This window comes from Brienomyrus brachyistius, chromosome 2, assembly GCF_023856365.1.
Source record: "Brienomyrus brachyistius isolate T26 chromosome 2, BBRACH_0.4, whole genome shotgun sequence".
Lineage (NCBI taxonomy): Eukaryota > Metazoa > Chordata > Actinopteri > Osteoglossiformes > Mormyridae > Brienomyrus > Brienomyrus brachyistius.
Genome location: NC_064534.1, coordinates 46,564,732 through 46,586,901, shown reverse-complemented (window position 1 = coordinate 46,586,901; position 22,170 = coordinate 46,564,732). Strand labels below are relative to the sequence as shown.

General features: G+C 46.2%; 1 protein-coding gene across 2 annotated transcripts in view; it reads right to left on the bottom strand.

The window, feature by feature from the left end:
- Window positions 1-505: 505 nt before the first annotated feature.
- ikbkb (inhibitor of nuclear factor kappa B kinase subunit beta) overlaps window positions 506-22,170 on the bottom strand; it is a 52,452-nt gene continuing 30,787 nt past the window's right edge. For both annotated transcript variants that reach the window (XM_048996497.1, XM_048996507.1), the window contains exons 4-22: window positions 21,536-21,653; window positions 21,294-21,363; window positions 20,634-20,722; window positions 18,223-18,312; window positions 17,871-17,995; window positions 16,045-16,152; window positions 15,154-15,283; window positions 11,818-12,012; window positions 11,530-11,644; window positions 9,493-9,616; window positions 9,070-9,221; window positions 8,898-8,959; window positions 8,672-8,775; window positions 8,322-8,371; window positions 8,136-8,235; window positions 7,911-8,058; window positions 7,535-7,641; window positions 7,185-7,278; window positions 506-2,637 (exon numbers count right to left, since the gene is read on the bottom strand). In XM_048996497.1, the coding sequence (XP_048852454.1) occupies window positions 2,596-2,637; window positions 7,185-7,278; window positions 7,535-7,641; window positions 7,911-8,058; window positions 8,136-8,235; window positions 8,322-8,371; window positions 8,672-8,775; window positions 8,898-8,959; window positions 9,070-9,221; window positions 9,493-9,616; window positions 11,530-11,644; window positions 11,818-12,012; window positions 15,154-15,283; window positions 16,045-16,152; window positions 17,871-17,995; window positions 18,223-18,312; window positions 20,634-20,722; window positions 21,294-21,363; window positions 21,536-21,653 (2,023 nt within the window). In that variant the 3' untranslated portion in view covers window positions 506-2,595. The remainder of the gene's footprint in view (window positions 2,638-7,184; window positions 7,279-7,534; window positions 7,642-7,910; window positions 8,059-8,135; window positions 8,236-8,321; window positions 8,372-8,671; window positions 8,776-8,897; window positions 8,960-9,069; window positions 9,222-9,492; window positions 9,617-11,529; window positions 11,645-11,817; window positions 12,013-15,153; window positions 15,284-16,044; window positions 16,153-17,870; window positions 17,996-18,222; window positions 18,313-20,633; window positions 20,723-21,293; window positions 21,364-21,535; window positions 21,654-22,170) is intronic.

The window sequence follows — 22,170 nt, the reverse complement described above, 5'->3', positions numbered from 1 at the left end:
GGCACTTAAATTTATGGCCAGGTTCACAATAACACTGCATTGCAGTGAAAGAGCATGCAGTGACAGCAGTGACTTTAGGTTGCTGGTTGCTTTGTTTCCCATATAAATGGCAACATTCCACAGCACTGAACCCCATTGAACTTATTGCACAATGAGCCTGACATGGTTACACCCATGTTGCAAGTTTGGGGTCATCCAACCAGTTCGCAGTGAATTTGCTGATTGACTGATGACATCAGGGTCAGATCCAGGCAAACTAGGCAGCTGCCTACGGCCCAATTGGCACAAGGGGGCCCAGACAAAGTCATGAAAACTGTATATATTCATTTATATATAATTTATATACAATTATACACAAAATAATGAAAAAACAAAACCACACACATTACAACTATTATGTGCAGGCAGAAACGTGGCCACTAAACAGGCAACAATCTTCCCAGTCATGAACACACAAACCAGTGTTGTTATCCACATCTGTGACATTTTTAGGACCCTTAAAAGATGGATTTAAGACATTTTAATACCAATTAATGTTTTTTTCAGATAACACGTTAAGAAAACAGGTATTCATTGTATGACACTGAAATCAACACACAGTCATATACTGTCAAAAGATATAAAAGGACAAAACAATCACAAGGAGGCAGAAACATCTTAGCAAATGCACAGATATATTTGTAATATAAACAGTTTTTGGTATGCAAACCAGAGAGTTTGTCTTTCGCTAAAACATTTTTACTCCCTTTTAATCATTATTCCTTTTATAGATTATCTGTTTAAAAATCAGTTTAAAGTTTTACCTCCGTTGCTTCTGCATGAGCGTTTACGGCACTCATACATGAGTTTGTGAGAAACGTATGAACTTCCCCTTTTGTGTTATAAATACCTGAATATTTATTACAACAAAATCACATTGCTAGGATCCTAGTATATTAAACAAAATACTGTTTTAATTTCTTGTCACGCCATCCTGATCTTCTGACCAGATCACAATATATTTTAACTTTATCACTCTTTTCTGAGATCATAACTGTTTTCAAGGTGCCGTTTGTATTGTGTTTCAGAAGCAGGCTATTTGTACAACCAGTCGATAAATGTTTCAGATCCCATCCCAAAGTACCAAGGAAGTACCCCGGCTGGTTTCACACTTTTGGTACTGGAACTCGACTGGAAGTCAATGGAAAAGGGAAAGTACCATAGTAGGTGTGGTAGAAAAGTGCCATAACTGTTTGCCTTTAAATACAAAAAAACACAGCTTTAAATTTCTTTTTTTAAGTCACAGAAGTTAAAATGCCAAATTATTAATAGACACAGTAAAACCTTCAGTGATATTTTAAAGGAGATTACTTCTTCAAAGATCACAATAAAACCACTACATTTTCTTATAAAGTACAAGGATTACAAACCATTGCAGACAGATATTCCCAGATATATAAAACCAACACCAAAATAATAATTAAAAAAAAAATTCAAGTGTTTTCTACAAATTAAGCTGGAATTATAAGTCCGTTAGTGAAAAGCACAGAAATGAAGCCTCTGACTGCTTTCAGCCTTGGTCCTACTGCCACTCTGTTTTGGAAGCGGGCTTGGAGCGCAGATTGCAATTCTGTTCCAGAAGCGGGCTTGGAGCGCAGACTGTAACTCCATTCCAGAAGCGGGCTTGGAGCGCAGACTGTAATTCTCTTCCGGAAGCGGGCTTGGAGCGCAGACTATAATTCTGTTCTGGAAGCGGGCTTGGAGCGCAGACTGTAACTCTGTTCCGGAAGCGGGCTTGGAGCGCAGACTATAATTCTGTTCTGGAAGCGGGCTTGGAGCACAGACTGTAATTCTGTTCCCGAAGCGGGCTTGGAGCACAGACTGTAATTCTGTTCCCGAAGCGGGCTTGGAGCACAGACTGTAACTCCGTTCCGGAAGCGGGCTTGGAGCGCAGACTGTAATTCTGTTCTGGAAGCGGGCTTGGAGCGCAGACTGTAATTCCGTTCCAGAAGCGGGCTTGGAGCGCAGACTGTAATTCTGTTCCGGAAGCCGGCTTTGAGAGCAGACTGTAACTCCGTTCCGGAAGTGGGCTTCGAGCTCAGACTGTAACTCTGTTCCAGGAATGGGCTTCGAGCTCAGACTGTAACTCTGCCTCGTTTACTTTAAAAGCAGATATTTTTCTTCTTCGTACCAGTACCTTAAAATCAGGTTTCCTTTTCACAGGGCATAAAAGTTTACAAAGCACTATCTCTCTGCCTCAGGAATGGTTTGCAAAATACCATAAAAATGTGCCCTTTCAACATTGTTCCTCAATTCTATCAAACTGTAGCCATGATTTTAAGTTAAAACCTGATACCTCAATACACACTAAAATTTCAGGAAGAGAAGGGCTCTGAAATTGTAGCTGTTGTGAAACAGTAAAAAAAAAAAAAAAGTGGATTAAAAAAACAGAACTACAGACCATCCTTGTAGCTCCACATAAACCTGTAATAATTTGTTCCTTCCATACAGAGGCGGCATCGAGCTACAAAAGCATCTTAGAGGCACTTGAAGCGAAAGTGATTCCAGCTGGTGTATGCAGACAGTTTCTCCTTCACTGTGATGAATTTCTGAGTATCAAGAGAGGTCTCCATTAAGCCAGTGCCAGTCCCTGAGAAGCTGAGAAAAACGGGGGTGGGGGAGAGATACATACGTCTAAATCAGATGAAGCGGGTGCATTACAACAGCATGCTAAAGCTATACATTGCGTATGAGTCATGAAACTGGAAGCATGAGGGCCAGTCTCCACCTGCAGGGGGAGATCACAGCGCAGAGGCTGCAGGACAAACAGGCATCAAATATGAGGCACGACTCCAACAGACAGCATGTACATTCACAAAACTGATGTATATAACGTTTCTCATCAGGTTCCAAAGTTGCTCTACACCTGTGAAACGCCACACCACACAACCAAATTTCAACACTTGAGTAGCCATTTTAAATATAAAACCATATTTTTTAATGTATAAATTTATGACAGTATAAAAGTTCCATCATCGCTGCATACATCATTAACAATGTAATACATAAATGTAATTTATTTAAAAAAATACATTTGTCAGATTTCAGTCACTGAGGTTATTGGGACATACATTATATTTTAAGTTCTTGCTCTATTAAACTGCTTCCTCGGGTGAATCCATACTTTCTCGTGTTATTTAATAAATTTATAGAAATTTCATTTCTCAGCTTCTCCATGTCACTGGTACTATGCGTTACAAGGTCAAGGTAACTGATGATTTGTCAAAATAATCCTGTATGCTTTTTATACACTATATGGAAAACGGTATTGGGATACACCTCTTAATTATAGAATTCAGGTGTTTCATTCAGACCCATTGCCGCAGGTTATAACTCAAGCACCTAGCCATGAGGTCAGGTTTACATGCAGTTATGAATGAATGGGTCATTCTGAAGAGTTCAGTGACTTCAAGCATGGTATTGTCATAGGATGCCACCTTTGCTGTAAGTCATCCATCCATCCATCCATCCATCCATCCATCCATTTTCCAAACCGCTTATCCTACTGGGTCGCGGGGGGTCCGGAGCCTATCCCGGAAGCAATGGGCACGAGGCAGGGAACAACCCAGGATGGGGGGCCAGCCCATCGCAGGGCACACTCACACACCATTCACTCACACATGCACTCCTACGGGCAATTTAGCAAGTCCAATTAGCCTCAGCATGTTTTTGGACTGTGGGGGGAAACCGGAGTACCCGGAGGAAACCCCACGACGACATGGGGAGATATCATGAAAAACCTTCCCTGCTAAATAGGGATGTAACGATACACTCAACTCACAATTAGATACAAGTTCACGATACGATTTTCCCACAATTTTTTATCAGAATGAGCTGCAGACAAATTTATCTAAAAAATATTCCTTTATCTTTCTAAACTGTGCAAAACGTGTCCTCTTCTTAACAGTGCAACTCAAATTGAATAAAATACTGTTTAAAAAAATCCCAAATTAAAATAAGTAAAGAAATCTTCAAATAAATAAACTAAGGCTTGCATGTGCAGCTTTTTAGTGTGGTTTGCCCTTTTAATAATTTTCGCTCTAGCGGTGGTGAATTGAGCTCACTGTGGTGCTGGTGGACATGCTGAAACATGTTCGTTGTGCTATTTGTGTATGTTTGTATGTTATCAGTCGTTTACAATGTCTGCATGCAGTTTTTGTCGTCTGTAAATTGTGATTACCAGAAAGCTAAAATGCTGCCACACCGACGACATAAGATCAGGCGGTGTGTCCATCCATCCATCCATTTTCTGAAACCGCTTAATCCCAACTGGGGTCGCGGGGGGGGGACAGGAGACTATCACGGGAACAATGGGCGCAGACGAGAACCGACCCTGGACAGTCGCCTACACACCACAGGGCACACGCACTCACACAACTACAGGGCCAATTCAGGCTCAATCAATCAACCTACCCTGCACACTTTTGGACCGTGGGAGGAAACCAGAGCCCCCAGCGAAAATGGGGAGAGCGTGCGAACTCCACACAGAAAGGACCTGGGACTGAACTCAGGACCTTCTTGCTGTGAGGCAGCAGCGATAATCACTGCACCACCACGCCACGCGGTGGTTGGTCTTCAATTTCAAGCCATCTCGCGTTCGGTCAACACCGAACAACAAAAAATGACGTCTGACGTCGACGTGAATACGCAGTGACATCTGACGTCGAACTGACATCGTGAAATCAAACATAATATTACACCAATTTTTCTGTTAAGTAAAGTACAGTGAAGTACTCCTACAGTAACGATTTTTAACCGGTTTGCGATTCATCGTTACATGCCTACTGCTAAATATTCCATGGTCATGTGCAAGTTGTATTATTGCAAAGTGGAAGCTTTTAGGAGCTTTTAGGTCATGAAGTGCCAGATGACAAAATAACACTCAGTAACACTCAATGATGACTCAATAATTGCACAGTTACAAACTTCCTCTGGCATTAACTCCAGCACAAAAACTGTACACTGGGAGCTTCATGGAATGGGCTTCCATGGCCGAGCAGCTGCATGCACATCTCACATCACCAAGCGCAATGCCAAGCTTTGGATGGAGTGGTGTAAAGCACATTGCCACTGGACTATGAAACAGTGGAAATGTGCTCTGTGGACTGATGAATCACGCTTCTCTGTCTGGCAGTCTGGTGCACAGTTTGGGTTTGGCAGATGTCAGTACTTTTCTGACTGCATTGTCCCAACTGTAAAGTTTGGTGGAGGAGGGATAATGGTATGGGGTTGTTTTTCGGGGTTTTGGCTAGGCCCCTTAGTTCCAGTGAAGAGAAATCTTAATGTTTCAGCAAAACAAGATATTTCGGACAATTCTGTGCTTCTAGCTGTATGGGAACAATTTGGGGAAGGCCTTTGGTTGGTGAGTTTGGTGTGAAAAAAGTTGACTGGCCCGGCACAAAGCCCCAACCTAAATCCCATCAAACACCTTTAGAATGAACTAGAACAGAGATTACGAGCCAGGCCTTCACGCCCAACATCAGTGTCTGACCTCACAAATGCTCTTCTGGATGACTGGGCAAAAATTTCCACAGACACACTCCGAAAGCTTGTGCAAAGCCCTCCCAGTAGACTGACAGCTGTTATAGCTGTAAAGGGGGGGGGGGCTGATTCCATACTTATGCCTATGAATTTAGAATGGGATGTCACAAAGGGTCCTGTTGGTGTAATGGTCAGGTGTACCAACACTTTTGTTCATATATTATATCACAAAATTTAAGTAGTTGCTATTTATATGACATAAATAATAATGTAAAAAATTAGACGCTCCCTGAGTTATAATGGTTCATGTTATGATAAGCCTAACACTTTATTATAAAACAGGGTTTGTGTTAAAGATTTTGCCCAACTGTAGGATAATGTAAGTGTTCTAAGGATGTTTCAGGTAGGCTAGCCTATGATGTTTGTTCGGTTAGGTGTACTGAATTAAAATGCATTTTCGGCTTACGATATTTTCACCTTTTGATTTATCGGAACGTAACCCCATCGTAAGCTGGGGAGAGGCTGTATAATAAATACATAAGGCAGTAACATAGTTGCTTATTATCCTTGTCACATAATATGAACTTACGTAACTGTATGTGCTGTACGAGTGGCAGCACAGTAGGTTTGCTTACACCGGCATCACCACCGTAAGGATTACGTTGCACTATGACATTACGTGGCAACAGGAACTTTTCAGCTCCGTTATTTTTACGGGACCAACTTCATATGTGCAGTTATGCAGCACATGCCTGTATATTTATAATTGCCTTGCTGATAAACGTTAAACACTATTTTAGCTTTTCTCCTTTTTTCACAAAAGCTTAAACTGACACTAATGTAGGTCTTTTGTACAACCGAAGTGGCGTAAAAATTCGCAAAGTGGGGGATGCCTGGATATGAAATTATTGGAATTATTGGAAGCTCTTAATTTTGCATGCATAAGTACATGTTAAACAGTCATGGTAGACTTTTTCAGATTAATGAAAATTATGTATCCATCTCAATTCTTAATCCAAATGGTTAATGACCTATGAAGTGAATCCTGCTGTGATATGAACTGTCAAAGAAGCAGATAAGATAGAGAGCAGTGAAGGAAGATGACAGCGCAGTGAAATGAGCTGCTTGCTGGATGGTATTCTCTCCTGGTAACAATCACTCAGTCACGATGTTTACTGCACATTTCAGTGGACTGGCCCCAGTATGACCTCTTTTTGTCATAAATTACTGCCAAATAGATGAGTAAAGGGGGCGGCATGGTGGTGCAGTGGTTAGCACTGTTGCCTCACACCTCTGAGACCCGGGTTACATGTGTGTGGAGTTTGCATGTTCTCCCCATGTCGTTGTGGGGTTTCCTCTGGGTACTCCGGTTTCCCCTCACAGTCCAAAAACATGCTGAGGTTAATTGGAGTTGCTAAATTGCCCGTAGGTGTGCATGCGTGAGTAAATGGTGTGTGAGTATGCCCTGCGATGGGCTGGCCCCCCATCCTGAGTTGTTCCCTGCCTCGTGTCCATTGCTTCCGGGATAGGCTCCGGACCCCCCGCGACCCAGTAGGATAAGCGGTTTGGAAAATGGATGGATGGATGGATGGATGAGTAAAAAAAAAAGGTAAAGAGCCCACAGCAAAGCAAGAAAGGCATGTCCTCTCTGAAAGGTGGCCTACCTCCATGTCGCTCTCGTGGATAGTTTCCTGCACTAAGCTCTGCATTCGACTCTCAAACATCCTGCTCTCCTCGATCACTTGATAGGATTCATCTCTGCAACATAAGCAAAAACAGGGTAGAGTCACTTCAGACAATCATGATACATTAGGATTAGCCAACATTCTAAATGACCATTTCCTGTGCTGCATAACCGAATGTTTTGGAAACTATAATGCAGGAGTATCATTATGATTCATATAAATGGCTGACAAAGGGAGAGGTTCGGCAGAATGACATAGCATTGCGATCTGAAGTTACAGGAACATTAATACAATGCGATGACATCAGAGGGCTGGGGGTGTGGCCTTACCGTGACTGGCTGGGCTCTAGGCTGGTGGAGGGAGGCTGGAGAGACTGGACGGAGGGGGAGCCACGCCCCCCGTCGGGGCTGCCACTCACAGGGCTGCGTACCTTGCTCTGCGTCACACAACGGTAAGGAGGAAAAGAAATTCACAGACAGTACAATGGATGATGCAGCATCTAGAAAGATGCTTAACTCTGACAGCTGTGTTTTAAAGGAAAGCTGCTTTGGATCAAGAAAAATCAGCAACTAAACATATGTCAACAATATGCAAGACAGATGTTTATAGGCTAATGTAGCAGCTCTTTTCCAAAAGCATGACTGGATGCTTTGAGTCACTCTTTTCCTGCTTGGTACCGGCCTGGCCTGGCAGCGGGTGACTCACACAGGCCACTTTGAGCAGATTCCAGAGCTCTCTCTGCCGCTTCTCCTGCAGGGCCATGAGCGCCTGCTCCCTGTCAGCCATCTGGCTCACCAGGCCCTCCACACGTGGCAGCAGGTCCATGACGCGCTGCCGGCACACCACCGTCTTACTAAGGAGGGAGGGAGGACCGGCCGTCAGCCCCCGTCATGAGATACTGGCCTTGGGGAGCTCAGAAGGCTCGCTGACCTCAGGTGTGTGTAGAAGTCCCTCAGCTTCTTCTCGTAGAACTGCACCGCCTGAACCACCAGCCGCACAACCTCCTGACAGTCACCTGAACAGCGCTGCTCTGGGGGAGGGGGGGCAGGGGGTGTCAGCACGCATCACACTGGCGTGCTTCAATCAGAGCAGCAGCACTGTAGAGTGCAGACGTACCTCTGGGCTTCTCTCTGAGGCTGCGAAACAGCTCCATGGCCTTCCCTTCACTGCAGGGAGATGCAGGGAGATGCAGAGAGATGCAGAGCGGCCCTTACTACCCAGCTTGAGGTTTCACACATCATTTCACACATTCTATATAGAGGTTTCACACATTCTATATGCAGATATGTCCTAAGTGTTATGATTTGAGCCATTCTCCCCCACCCTGTACCCGTCCTCCCAAAATCCCTCCCTCACTCTCACTCTGCACTGCTAAATGGCTACACCAAGCAGCTCTAGTTTTTATTCCTTAGCCCCTTCAAATTGAAATTCTAGTTGAATTACTATTTCTAGTGGGTCCCACTCACAGCGTGTCCAAGGCCTCCCCCGACCTCCACGGCTGCCTCTGGATGTCCACGATGTTTGTCTGCAGTGACATCATCTCTTCATCCAGTCTGCTCACTTCTTCTGTCTGAGAGACATGCGTTTGGACACATCGACAGTCACTGACAGAGATTCTATCACTTCCAGCTGACTGATCTGTGCTTCTTGCAGCCCTGCAGACACACGATGACCCACAAGATTCAAACAGACCTGAGCACAGGTGACGGCGGTGTCCTCCATCTCCCTCCAGACACTCAGCATTTTCTCAGAGGCTGTCAAGAGGAGGGATTACTTTCACCATGTTTACATCTGCAAACCTGGTGCAGAATGAACAGATAGAGAAAGCATTAAGGTAGGGGGGAGGCTATGACCCCACACATACCGATGCCCGTGGTCCTCTGCTCCTGGTACTTGTCCATGTCGATATGGAGGCTGGTCATGAAGAAGTCCAGTTTGGCCCGCAGACGCTGGTGCATGGACACCATCTCGTTCTTTTGCTTGGACAGGGAGCTGTTGTGACGCAGGAGACTCATGCTGTGGGGGGTGGGAAGACGACATGACGTCATAACCTGAAGGCTGACTGGCGAAGCCCTAGAGAGGCCCAGCTCTTGTACTTCACTATTCAGCCTCAACTCACTTTGGACAAGAGCATGTGCTAGATGAATAAATGAGAATGTAAATGATGCACTAAAAACTGTTCTATGTCCAGAGGCATAGCCAGAGATGCAAGTGACTAAGCATCTACAGCGCAAAGTGACACTCTTGATAAGGTGACAGGATAACGCTCGGAGGGGTGTGCACCCACATGGCGGCCTTCTGGCCCTGCTGGAGCCGCTGCCAGTCCTCCTTCAGGGTACGGATGGTGTGCCAGGCCTGGCCGTAGGTGCGACGCAGGGGGCCGTAGGGAAGCTGGCGCTTGGGCTCCATCTCTGAGGGGGCGCAGGCACACATGCACAAACACACGCACACACACACACACGCACGCACACGCACAGATGGATCAGTGCACTTAAAGGAAAGGCATCTACAGTACACAAGTAGGGCTTGGCAGGGATTCAGAGGACCAATGTTCAGGCAGCACACTAGTAGAAAGCTCCTCCCAATTTAAGAATGATGTCACCATACATACTAATGCAGAGATGCAGCATAAAAACAGAGTGCGGGCTGGTCTATTCCCAGACAGGGCAGTCAAGCGGGGCAGCGGAGGAGATCGGGGAGGGACAGCGGAGAAGATCGGGGAGGGACAGCGGAGGAGATCGGGGAGGGACAGCGGAGGAGATCGGGGAGGGGCAGCGGAGGAGATCGGGGAGGGGCAGCGGAGGAGATCGGGGAGGGGCAGCGGAGGAGATCGGGGAGGGGCAGCGGAGGAGATCGGGGCGGGGCAGCGGAGGAGATCGGGGAGGGACAGCGGAGGAGATCGGGGAGGGACAGCGGAGGAGATCGGGGAGGGGCAGCGGAGGAGATCGGGGAGGGACAGCGGAGGAGATCGGGGAGGGGCAGCGGAGGAGATCGGGGAGGGGCAGCGGAGGAGATCGGGGAGGGACAGCGGAGGAGATCGGGGAGGGACAGCGGAGGAGATCGGGGCGGGGCAGCGGAGGAGATCGGGGAGGGGCAGCGGAGGAGATCGGGGCGGGGCAGCGGAGGAGATCGGGGAGGGACAGCGGAGGAGATCGGGGAGGGACAGCGGAGGAGATCGGGGAGGGGCAGCGGAGAAGATCGGGGAGGGACAGCGGAGGAGATCGGGGAGGGGCAGCGGAGAAGATCGGGGCGGGGCAGCGGAGGAGATCGGGGAGGGACAGCGGAGGAGATCGGGGAGGGACAGCGGAGAAGATCGGGGAGGGACAGCGGAGGAGATCGGGGAGGGGCAGCGGAGGAGATCGGGGAGGGGCAGCGGAGGAGATCGGGGAGGGGCAGCGGAGGAGATCGGGGCGGGGCAGCGGAGGAGATCGGGGAGGGACAGCGGAGGAGATCGGGGAGGGACAGCGGAGGAGATCGGGGCGGGGCAGCGGAGGAGATCGGGGAGGGGCAGCGGAGGAGATCGGGGAGGGGCAGCGGAGGAGATCGGGGAGGGACAGCGGAGGAGATCGGGGAGGGACAGCGGAGGAGATCGGGGCGGGGCAGCGGAGGAGATCGGGGAGGGGCAGCGGAGGAGATCGGGGAGGGACAGCGGAGGAGATCGGGGAGGGACAGCGGAGGAGATCGGGGAGGGACAGCGGAGGAGATCGGGGAGGGACAGCGGAGGAGATCGGGGCGGGACAGCGGAGGAGATCGGGGAGGGACAGCGGAGGAGATCGGGGCGGGGCAGCGGAGGAGATCGGGGAGGGGCAGCGGAGGAGATCGGGGAGGGACAGCGGAGGAGATCGGGGAGGGACAGCGGAGGAGATCGGGGCGGGGCAGCGGAGGAGATCGGGGCGGGGCAGCGGAGGAGATCGGGGAGGGACAGCGGAGGAGATCGGGGAGGGACAGCGGAGGAGATCGGGGAGGGACAGCGGAGGAGATCGGGGAGGGACAGCGGAGGAGACCGGGGAGGGACAGCGGAGGAGATCGGGGAGGGACAGCGGAGGAGATCGGGGAGGGACAGCGGAGGAGATCAGGGAGGGACAGCGGAGGAGACCGGGGAGGGACAGCGGAGGAGACCGGGGAGGGACAGCGGAGGAGATCAGGGAGGGACAGCGGAGGAGACCGGGGAGGGACAGCGGAGGAGATCGGGGAGGGACAGCGGAGGAGACCGGGGAGGGACAGCGGAGGACATCGGGGAGGGACAGCGGAGGAGACCGGGGAGGGACAGTTACAGTCAGAACACATCTGCGACGTCCTCTGGTGGCAAGGAGCCGGCACTCACGCACAAAGCGGATGTTCTCGGGCAGCAAGCGTGGGTTGAATTGCGGCTCGTAGCTGCTGCAGCTGCGGTCGAACAGGAAGACGAGGGGCAAGTCCGTCCTGCGCCCGTCGATCAGCTGACGCACCGAGAGGGCAGAGTCAGCCATGTTAGTGTCAGCGACACACCCAATACTTTCCATCTACCTAGATTCTAATAACCTCCAGGATGTTTGAACAAATCCTAGCTGGTTGCTGGTGCCCAGGAAGGGCTAGCTGTCAGACGTGACCTTAATGTAAGGGGGACACGCACACTGTAATCCACGGCGCACTCCAGCACGGAGCGCTTCGGCTCCAGCGCCAGCCCCGCCTCCAGCAGCAGCTCCTGATTGGCCGTGGGAATATGGGTGTCGCAGGCGATTCGCTCCTGCAGTACGGCCACGGTCTCACCTTCCTGCACAGGGTACGTGTGGATCTTCGCTGACACCATGTTCAGCACGTGGACCAGCTTTGGAGGACGAGAACCACAGAGAGAAAGAAAGATGGAGAGGAGGACAGCCATCACTCCTAATGTGAGATGTTGGCATTTACAGTGCAGATATCCTACCTATAATGCAGTTTATACCGAAACGTCCAATTTCACTGTCACCTCTGACTAATAAACAACCTTCAGCATCACAGGCTGATAGTAAATATTCAATTCTGATCCCAGCTCTGTGCATGTTCTTCCAATGACATGTATAGGTGAAATGCAGTCCCTAACTTAGTGTGCATATGTGTGCGTGTTTGCCCTGTAATAGCCTAGCATCCCATCCAGGGCGTCCCTGGTCTTATGCCCTGTGTTTCCTAGGACAACCACCAGCCTTAACAAAACCCTCTACTGGGTTCTTATGGAGAAAGAACGCATGGACTTTTAATGAACCACACCTAATACTGTCCACAGAAACACTGCCTTTATGTAAACTCGCCAATCTGCTTGCTTACTGTGGCATTCATACAAATGACTTTGGCAGGTAAAATGTTATTTGGTGAGAGGCTCTGGAATTAAACTGCACTGCAAATGGAAAGTAGGTCTGACCAGAAAGGTTTCTACGGTCACGGTGCCTCCATTCAGAAGCTGCAAGTAAGCGGGGTGTGATGGAGCAGATGTCGGGGGGGAGAGCAGGCCTAAATTATACTTCAAAGGAAACACTAGTCCATCTTTCAGGCTACCATGTACACTCAGCTAAGTTATAGTGCTGGTGAAAGCATTTCAGCCTTTGCACGCCTCAGGCAACCTCAAAAAAGTTATGCAGGTACAAAGATGGACTGGCAGCCTGTCCTCCACGCCCAGGCTCATGGCTCATGTACCCGGGGATTAGCTCTAGTTTCAGCACTGCTCTGTACTAGATAAGACCCCATGTAAGATAGATGGATGTATGTATATACTGGTGGGTGATATGAAAGTAAATGATCGTGACCAGTTGCAACTGTATGCCCGATTCAGTGTTTCACAAGAATTGTGATAATAGCACAACTATTAGTACAACCGAATAAACCTCCAATCACCGATCTTGCAACTCCTGAATGTTCCGAGACTGAATCAGCACTACAACAAAAGCAAACCGATGTGAAACAAACCAATTTCAACCTGCATAATGTCTCAGCACTGTCCGTATATCTCACTTCAATTACCTGCCTCAGTGGATCACAACCTAGTAACTAAAATTAAAACTAAGAAATCTTTTATCACAGTTGATGTCCAAAATATATACATACATTTTTTTTATAAAAGTAAAAAAAGGATAGCCTTCATTCACATCTCACAACGATGTGTCTTAGCCACCCAACACTCCATTGGCAGATGGTGGACTTTCCCTCCTCAGACCTCTCTCAGTGCTCACCCCAGCTGACTGCGATCACCCCACAAGCCTTGCCATTTCGTAAACGCTCTGACCCAGCTGTCTCACCATAATCATTTGGCCCTTGTCAAAAGCACTCTTGCCCATTTCTTCTGCATTCAACGTTTCAACTATGAGTACGGAATGTTTAAAGAATATTTAAAACGCTTGGCAGAGCACAAATACAGCATTCTAAATTTATTTGTATTCCAACTGCTAGTAGCAGTTAGTGTTCAGATTAGTAATTATATCTTTACTTGTAAGCCAAGTGTTGCTAGCAGTCACAGTATAAACACTGCAGTACAGCCATAGCATTTTTTGTTTTGTTAATAATATTAAGTAATATGAACAGTTATTTGACATGTGTAATGGTTATTGAAAGCGTTTAATGCTATCAATATATAAGATGCATAGTGTTTCGATGGTTTCCACTTGCTAGCACATTTCTCCTGGGTTAAGCCCCGAGCTTTCCAGCATATGCTATGTTCCTCTTATGTGGTAAACATTCAGTCCCTGTCACACCGCTGCGTCAGTGTTAATTCTGCTCATGTTCTGTGAACCTCTTCTGAAAGGTTTCACTATGAGTCATGGCGTCCTTACTGATGGCAATTCCTCTAGAAATAAAAATACCCCTTAAACCGTAACATGCCCACAATTCTGCCTCAGATCATTATGTTACAGTATCTGCCAAATTTTAATATTTTTGTTTGTTCGTGGCCAAAAATCCCCACAGACCGTTGGATTTGAGGTTCTTATGGTGTGCCCATGTGATTTCTCCCGTTGCTTTGAGGGATAATTGTAAAGGATTTGCATTGTTTATAAAAGGACAGAATTTAATTGAAAAGGGTTTTCATGAGAAAAAGCATGATGAAGATGATTAGATTAACAAACTTTCATGTCACAGTATAAAACTGTATAGTTAAACTTAAGTTAGCTACTGGAAATGTCCCAAGCAGCATTTTGTATGCCTGTTAATTATTATTCATGAAACAAAGAGATAGGAGTGGAACCCTAAAAGATGAGCATCGCCAACAGCCTAGACACAAAACGGCATAATTATGTGGAATCATGGAATGACAGAATATAGTATTGCATGTCAACAGGATTCCTTTAAATAACTCAAGCGTCAGATATTAACCAAAATGCTTAAGACCACTTAAACGGCACCTGAAATCGCCTGAACAACCCCTGGGGCTTGATGCGTCACCTGAGGAAATACCGTTATGTAAATCTGAAAACATTCACTTAATGTACCATCTTCTGATGAAACATGCGAATTCTCCAGGGAATTCCTGTGCTTGGCTGATTAACTTACTCCCACCCAAGTACTAGCCTGATTTTACTGTGGAGCTTGACAAAGGCAGACTGTGGTACCATATCAACCACATATTTACAGGTAGATGAACTGCTAAAATCAATTACCTATAAACTGACACACAGACTTCACAGCTCTCTGCTTCCCTTAGCTTGCTGCCCTTTTAATAATGAGCTCATTAGCAATAAGCATTACATCGGAAAGGAGGCTACACGAGCCCAGTGAGACCCATGATAGCACATCAGATTGGGTGCTCAACCCAGACCAATGTAATTATGGTCCAAATTTCTGGAATTGTCCTAAGCCCCCCTTTACGGCACCCTGGACAGTAAGCATTAAAATGAACCAGAGTCCACTACACAGATCACAAGAAGGTACAGCCAGAAGGTAATGTGCTGATTCAGGATCTGGAGCACAAATGAGAATGTGAGATGGTGACCTTTCATTGTCTGACCTTGAGGTCCAGAATGTGGTCTAGGGCGGCAAAGCAGCCATTCGGGCCGTACTGGGGGTCCTTGCCCCTCTCCTGGGGGGACAGCTTCAGCAGAAGCCTCAGCCACCTCTCCAGCTTCTCAGAGAGCAGCCTAGAACAGGTGGTAGACAGGTAGAGACAGGTGGATGGATGGATGGATGGATGGATGGAATCACAAACCGCTGACATGATTTTACATTTTGCAAAATGTTACAACCACTCACACACAGGAATGAGAATCTGAAGCTGAGCATTGCTTGACTTCTCATTTCAGCTGGAAACTGTGAAGTCTACATGTCCAGAAAAACAACTGCCATGTAGGTAAGGCAGGATTAAATTAGCATTCGTATTATCTTTACACATCGGCAATTCCCCAACTGATGATACAGAGACATTTAATTTTGTGAAGATGTGGCAACACAGGAACTGAAATCACATGAATAGAGTGGGAACATCTGACTAACACAGTATAACCAACTATATATATATATATATAACATAAGGGTCTACAGCATTTCCAGAATCAGTCATGATCACGTCATTTCATTCTTAGAAGTCAGACTTTTTGAGAATATCATTCTCTGGATTAGAGAAGTGAAGACTTCTAAGGAACAACAAATACTGTTCAACTTTACCTTAACACCTCTGCAAAAAAGGTAAAGGTTATGAGTGATGTTAGTGAGCTTAAGTTGCTTTGATAAAAGCATCAGATAAAGAATAAATGTCAATGCAGACGGGGACGATGGCATTTTTGTGTGGTGGTGTGTGCTGCAGCTGTTTAATGGCGGCATAAGAACATAAGAACTATACAAACGAGAGGAGGCCATTCGGCCCATCAAGCTCGCTTGGCATGGTGAGCTCAGACTATCTTACTTGTTCAGATTATTGGGTTGGGGCAGGTGTTTGGAGAAATGCACTTCATTCGCCAGGTCTTCGTATATCATGATGTCATCGTCATGCTTCTGTTTTAACTTGGCAAACCTGTAGGAGGCGACAAGCAGGGATGGGTAAAAAGTTAAGCCAATGCAAAGTTCAGTTTTTCACATGCACTTTCTGGCTGTGGATGGTTGTCCACATGGAAGCTTGTGTTCATATTATTATACATCATATATTGGTGCATATAGCAGTGATGTTCCACCAGACCAGTAGAGAGCAGATATATAAACACAAATACAAGCATTGTAGTGAAATGGGTAAACTTTTATCAATACTTTTAAAGTTATTATTCATGGTTCAGGCAGTATTACAGTAATAAAGCATACTATGGATTTTTGAAATCCTAAAACAAAATCAGTCAGATCTCCCCTCTCCCTGCTTGGCAAGTTTTATTGCCAGTATTTCAAAATGCTGGAATAAAATACCATATACCTAAGTGTTTTCATAACCACAATCCATCTGCTCTGCAATTCCTTGTCCATTATCCAGGGCTGCAGTGAACCTAGAAGCTATCCTGGGAAGCCCTAGAAGCTATCCTGGGAGGCCTAGAACATATCCTAGGAAGCCCAGAGAAGAGGGAAAATCCTGTACACAATGCCAGTAACACCTTAACATGCTGATATGCATGACAATTAAGACAAAAAACTATGTGCAGTTCAGCTTAAGTTTAGCTGAAGCTGTGACCTCACAAATTACTATTTGGATATCCCTGTTTTAGCGTTCTGTTCTCGCTGAGCACTTTAAAACATGATGAAATTTCCATGACTGCAGAGAAAGTCAGACTCCTAACTGTCAAAACTGTTTGGGACAAGGAAATAAACACTTGTGTCTCTACGTAAGCATCTGAAACATGTAAGCATATGACACTGCGGCATCCATCAAACACGTATGACTCATGTTCTGATTGTCGTAGAAACACCACTAAATGAATAAGATAACGGGGGCGAACCCAGAGCTGCATGTATCACAGCTTCGCAGCTGTCCATGTTTTTCATAGCAAAGACGGCCAACCACGTCTTTCCCAGCTATGAGGGCCACTTGCATCTTTCACAGCTACGAGGACCATCCGAGGGCCACCCGCGTCGCTCACAGCTACGAGGGCCACCCGCGTCGCTCACAGCTACGAGGGCCACCCGCGTCGCTCACAGCTACGAGGGCCACCCGTGTCATTTACAGCTACGAGGGCCACCCGCCTCGCTCACAGCTACGAGGGCCACCCGCGTCGTTCACAGCTACGAGGGCCACCCGCGTCATTCACAGCTACGAGGGCCACCCGCGTCATTCACAGCTACGAGGGCCACCCGCATCATTCACAGCTACGAGGGCCACCCGCATCATTCACAGCTACGAGTGCCGCTTGCATCTTTCACAGTTACGAGGGTGCTTGCATCTTTCACAGCTACGAGGGCCACCCGCGTCATTCACAGCTACGAGGGCCACCCGCGTCATTCACAGCTACGAGGGCCACCCGCGTCATTCACAGCTACGAGGGCCACCCGCGTCATTCACAGCTACGAGGGCCAAAAAAAATTTTAACTCACCAATTTTACCATTTGAGATCTAGCTAGCTTTATCTTATACAGGACAGGCTGTAACTCAACTTATTGCCGCTATATTTGGTCTTCAAAAGGTCCCAGAACTCAAAGTGTTATTAAAACTCTGAAGTTCCAATGAAACTCATACGTGTCGCAGCAGACCTGTACTAGATAAAATTTACAAAAAACAAACATGAGCTGGTGGCATGGAGAGGTGCATGATGGTACCAGAGCACAGGCTGCCACGCGGGCAGGAACGGGCGGAAGCCGGTGATGCACTCAAACACCAGGGTCCCGAAGCTCCAGTAATCCACTGTCACGGTGTACTTCTGCTGCTCCACCAGCTCCGGGGCCTGGCCAAGGGCACAAGAGGCAGGAGAAGAGGAGAGGAGCAGAACCACAGGGATTAATGGGGGAAAGGAACAAACAATTAGCTACAGTAATTAAAGAACCACAGGGAATTAACTAAGAAAGTCACCAGCTGGTAGCAAGGCTCTGGGAGAGATGAGGATTAGGCAGAAAACATAAGTAAACTTAAAACCATTAGCCACGTGGAGTAAAAAACAAGCATGAATCTTACCAGATACTGCAGAGTTCCCACAAAGGATGTACACAGGCTGTTTTGGTCTAGTTCCTTAGCATAACCCAGGTCTATGATCTTATGGATCAACTGAGATAGAGAAAGACAATCTTAAAATCAATACTTTTACTTACTAAATACTTAAAAATGCATACTGAATAATCAGTTACGGATGATAAAACCCTGCAGAGGATGCCAGCTAGGGGTAAACGATTTATTGATTTCAAATCGAAACTGTAATTTGAAACAACTCAGTTAGCAAATCGCAAAGGTTAGTTTAGTATGTATTTAGTATGCTTTATACACATGGATTAACATAACTGGTATGCAAGTACGCATTCACCTTTAAAAGTGATACGTGCGGCAATTGATTCTTGTAACAGCGTGAATGTGTATGTATTTTATGTGCATTTGCGTTGATACGACAAGAAATTATCGTGCATTTTAACCTTTATATGCTAATTCGTACTTCATTTGCGGTATAGAGAGAGATTTTCAATCAGATTCAAATCTGCACAGAAATGCAAATGCATTTACAAGTAAGTAATAGTTTTATTACCTTGTAAATAGTCTGTAGCATTTGCAAACTACCCCAAAGCTTTTGATGTAGCTAATTTTAGGTTTATAATGGAATTATACATATATTTGCCATATGATTTCTGGCGTAAGAGTCTGAAAGCGTAAGTCTCATTCCAGATGTGTCGAAAGCTTGTAACCCTGAAGATGTACCTACATATACAGACGCTCATCTACTTACGAACTTTCAGACATATGAATGAAGAGGACTGTAAGTCCAAATTGTGTTCACTGGGTTCCCGTTTCCTGTCCGCAACACCAATTTCCTGTCCGCACAGCAGTGTAGCGTGCGGACTCCCAGCATCCTAGTTCTTAGTACTTGCGTATGCCCTTAAAATGATGTTGAATAACGACTTACGAACATTTAAAGTTACGAACGGTCGCTCAGAATGCATCTCATTCGTAAGTAGAGGAGCATCTGTACATGAAATTGCATCACCTGAGATGATTTGTATAAAAAATAACATAATACAGTTGTTCAAAAGTGGAAACTGAAAATGAAATCACCAATAAACTACATCTATTTATTCAACGTTTTATAAAATGCATACTGCATTTGAAAATTTACTGGACAGGACAGAGCAGCCATTCTGTTAAGAACCTTATCGCTTTTTGGTTGAGGGTGTTAGATTTTGTTGCTTTTAACAACACCAACGGCACATAACAAGAGAGCTGCACACGTCTTGCTTGGAGGTTAAAGGAGTTTGATGTTCATTGGCGTGGGAAACGGTGGTTCTAGTGTTATTAGGGCTCCAAGCAGGGTTAGCTGATCCCTATTGGTTTTATTTTAAATTGAATTGCTTTATTTTTATCATTATTTGATTTAACATAACAGTCACAGTTAGTGGGTGGCATGGTGGTGCAGTGGTTAGCACTGTTGCCTCACACCTCTGGGACCCAGGTTCGAGTCGCCGCCTGGGTCACATGCGTGCGGAGTTTGCATGTTCTCCCCATGTCATCATGGGGTTTCCTCCGGGTACTCCGGTTTCCCCTCACGGTCCAAAGACACGCTGAGGTTAATTGGAGTTGCTAAATTGCCCATAGGAATGCATGTGTGAGTGACTGGTATGTGAGTGTGCCCTGTGATGGGCTGGCCCCCCATCCTGGGTTGTTCCCTGCCTTGTACCCATTGCTTCCGGGATAGGCTCCGGACCCCCCGTGACCCAGTAGGATAAGCGGTTTGGAAAATGGATGGATGGATGGGTCACAGTTAGTTCTCTGGTAATTTAAAAAAGTAAAATTCATGTTGGAAGCAATTTATACCTTTTAGCTCTCATCCTTGCATTAGAATATATACCAGTAAATATTTTATCACGTGATAATGTTGTCGTATGTCTTAAATCTATTATACACTGAATATTGAACTGAAGCTTGAGAAATAAAAAATGATATCGCAAATCAAATCGTAATTGAAATATGGCAATTAAATATTTTCCGTAAATCGTTCAGTACTAATGCCAGCCCATCAGAGGGTATATACCACTAAGGATTTATAAACCCCAGTTAGCAGGGGAAGAACATGCAAACTGTACACATAGAGAGGGAGCAGGAACCCAACCCTACTACAGGCCTACAGTGTGAGCCCATAGTGCTACACACAGAAACAGCATACCACACTGAAGTCTCAGCTTCATATGTTCCAGTCAGCTTTCAAGACCACAGCACAACAAAAAGCCTGTAACTATCGCACACATTCTTACATAAGAGTTGATGTTCTCATCCTGTGGAATGAGCAGAGGGTTCATTGTGTGAGTGCAGATCCACATGGTAGCGCCATGAGACCATACTGGCATGAATGCAGGGTAACACAACAAAATCACAGAGTAGTGACTCACTCGCTTGTCTCCTTGCTGCAAAACGATATTTTCTGGCTTGAGGTCTCTGTGGATGATCCGCTTCTTGTGAAGGTAGGTCAGCGCAGAGGCTGTCATTTTCAGGGGAGGGGGGCGCAGTCACCCATACAGTTATTGTAACCAGACTAAAAGTTCATCAGGCTTTTACTTGTCACTAAACCCCCGATTAAACAATCCTGGCACTGCAAAGCAGTGAAAACCATTATTATCAGTTATTAAATGTTATTATGTGAATTGCCTGATCCCTCTGAAATGAAACCCTGCTAAGCAATTCCACAAAGGAATTATCTACAAGACATCTGGATTTCTGGGTAATGCATGACTAAATATTTTCATTGTAGTGAATGACATTTTTGACATCAGTTACAGACGCTCCTCTACATACGTACTTTCAACTTACGAACTTTCAGACATACGAAATAAAGAGAATGGAGAGGTTGCGTCACATTTCAAGTTATCCTGCATTCTCTACTGCCATTCCACATCGGTGAAATTCAAATTGTTTCCGTTCTACTCTTACTAATTTACATTTGTTGATGTTTATGAGTAATACTGTTGTAAGGTCCAATGCTTGGCATACTGACAAAAAAAGTGTGTGTGTGTGAGTGGTGAAGTGGGAGCCTATTGTGCGTCAATACTTACAAATGTCCCGCAAAAGGATCAGGACGGAGCCCTCCCTCATCCCACAGCAGTTTTCCAGCCCATTCAGGTACTGCAGGGACAGAAGATCCAGCAGCACTTCAGTGACACGACCATCAACTCAAAGCAAGGTATGTGGGGGTGTACTGGGAGGGTTTACTGGTTTACTGTCAGGACATATTAAGACAGCACCATCGTAATGGGAATATACACTGATACGCCATGGCGGTGGACAGGTTCCTAACCTTTCGCAGATCGCCACCCTGACAGTACTCCATGGCCAGTAGGGGGAGATCATTGGGGCCCTGTTTCTGGAGCTCTTCTGGGACATCCCGACCAGCCACCACATTCTCATGGTTCAGCCTGAGGGCAATGAGATACCGTCACCCACCCACACAAACAAACAAACAAACAAAAACACACACACACACACACACACACACACACACACACACACACACACACACACACACACACACACACACACACACACACAAACTCACAGTTCACTTCCTGAGTTTTCCCTTGAGGGGACAGGAAAAATGGCCTCACAAGGTAAAATGCATCAGGTTTTTATTACATTGTAGGATGCTGGGTCTATGTCATATATACAAAAATATAGACATACACACACACCTCATGGTTCCCTCACCATTATAGGTAGCAAAACAACTGCAAAAACCACTTATTTAAAAAAATTAACAGTCCATTTAGGAAGATGTCTTGTACTGGGTTAGGCTAAAGCCACAAGCATTCAGCAGAAACAGGCTGCGTCAGTCTCAGGAAACAATACCAAACTATTTATACACTGGCTGTGAACTGCAGCATCTGAGTCTCTCTTCCGTAACCACAAAGCTGCCACTTGCCAGAGTCCTGTGTT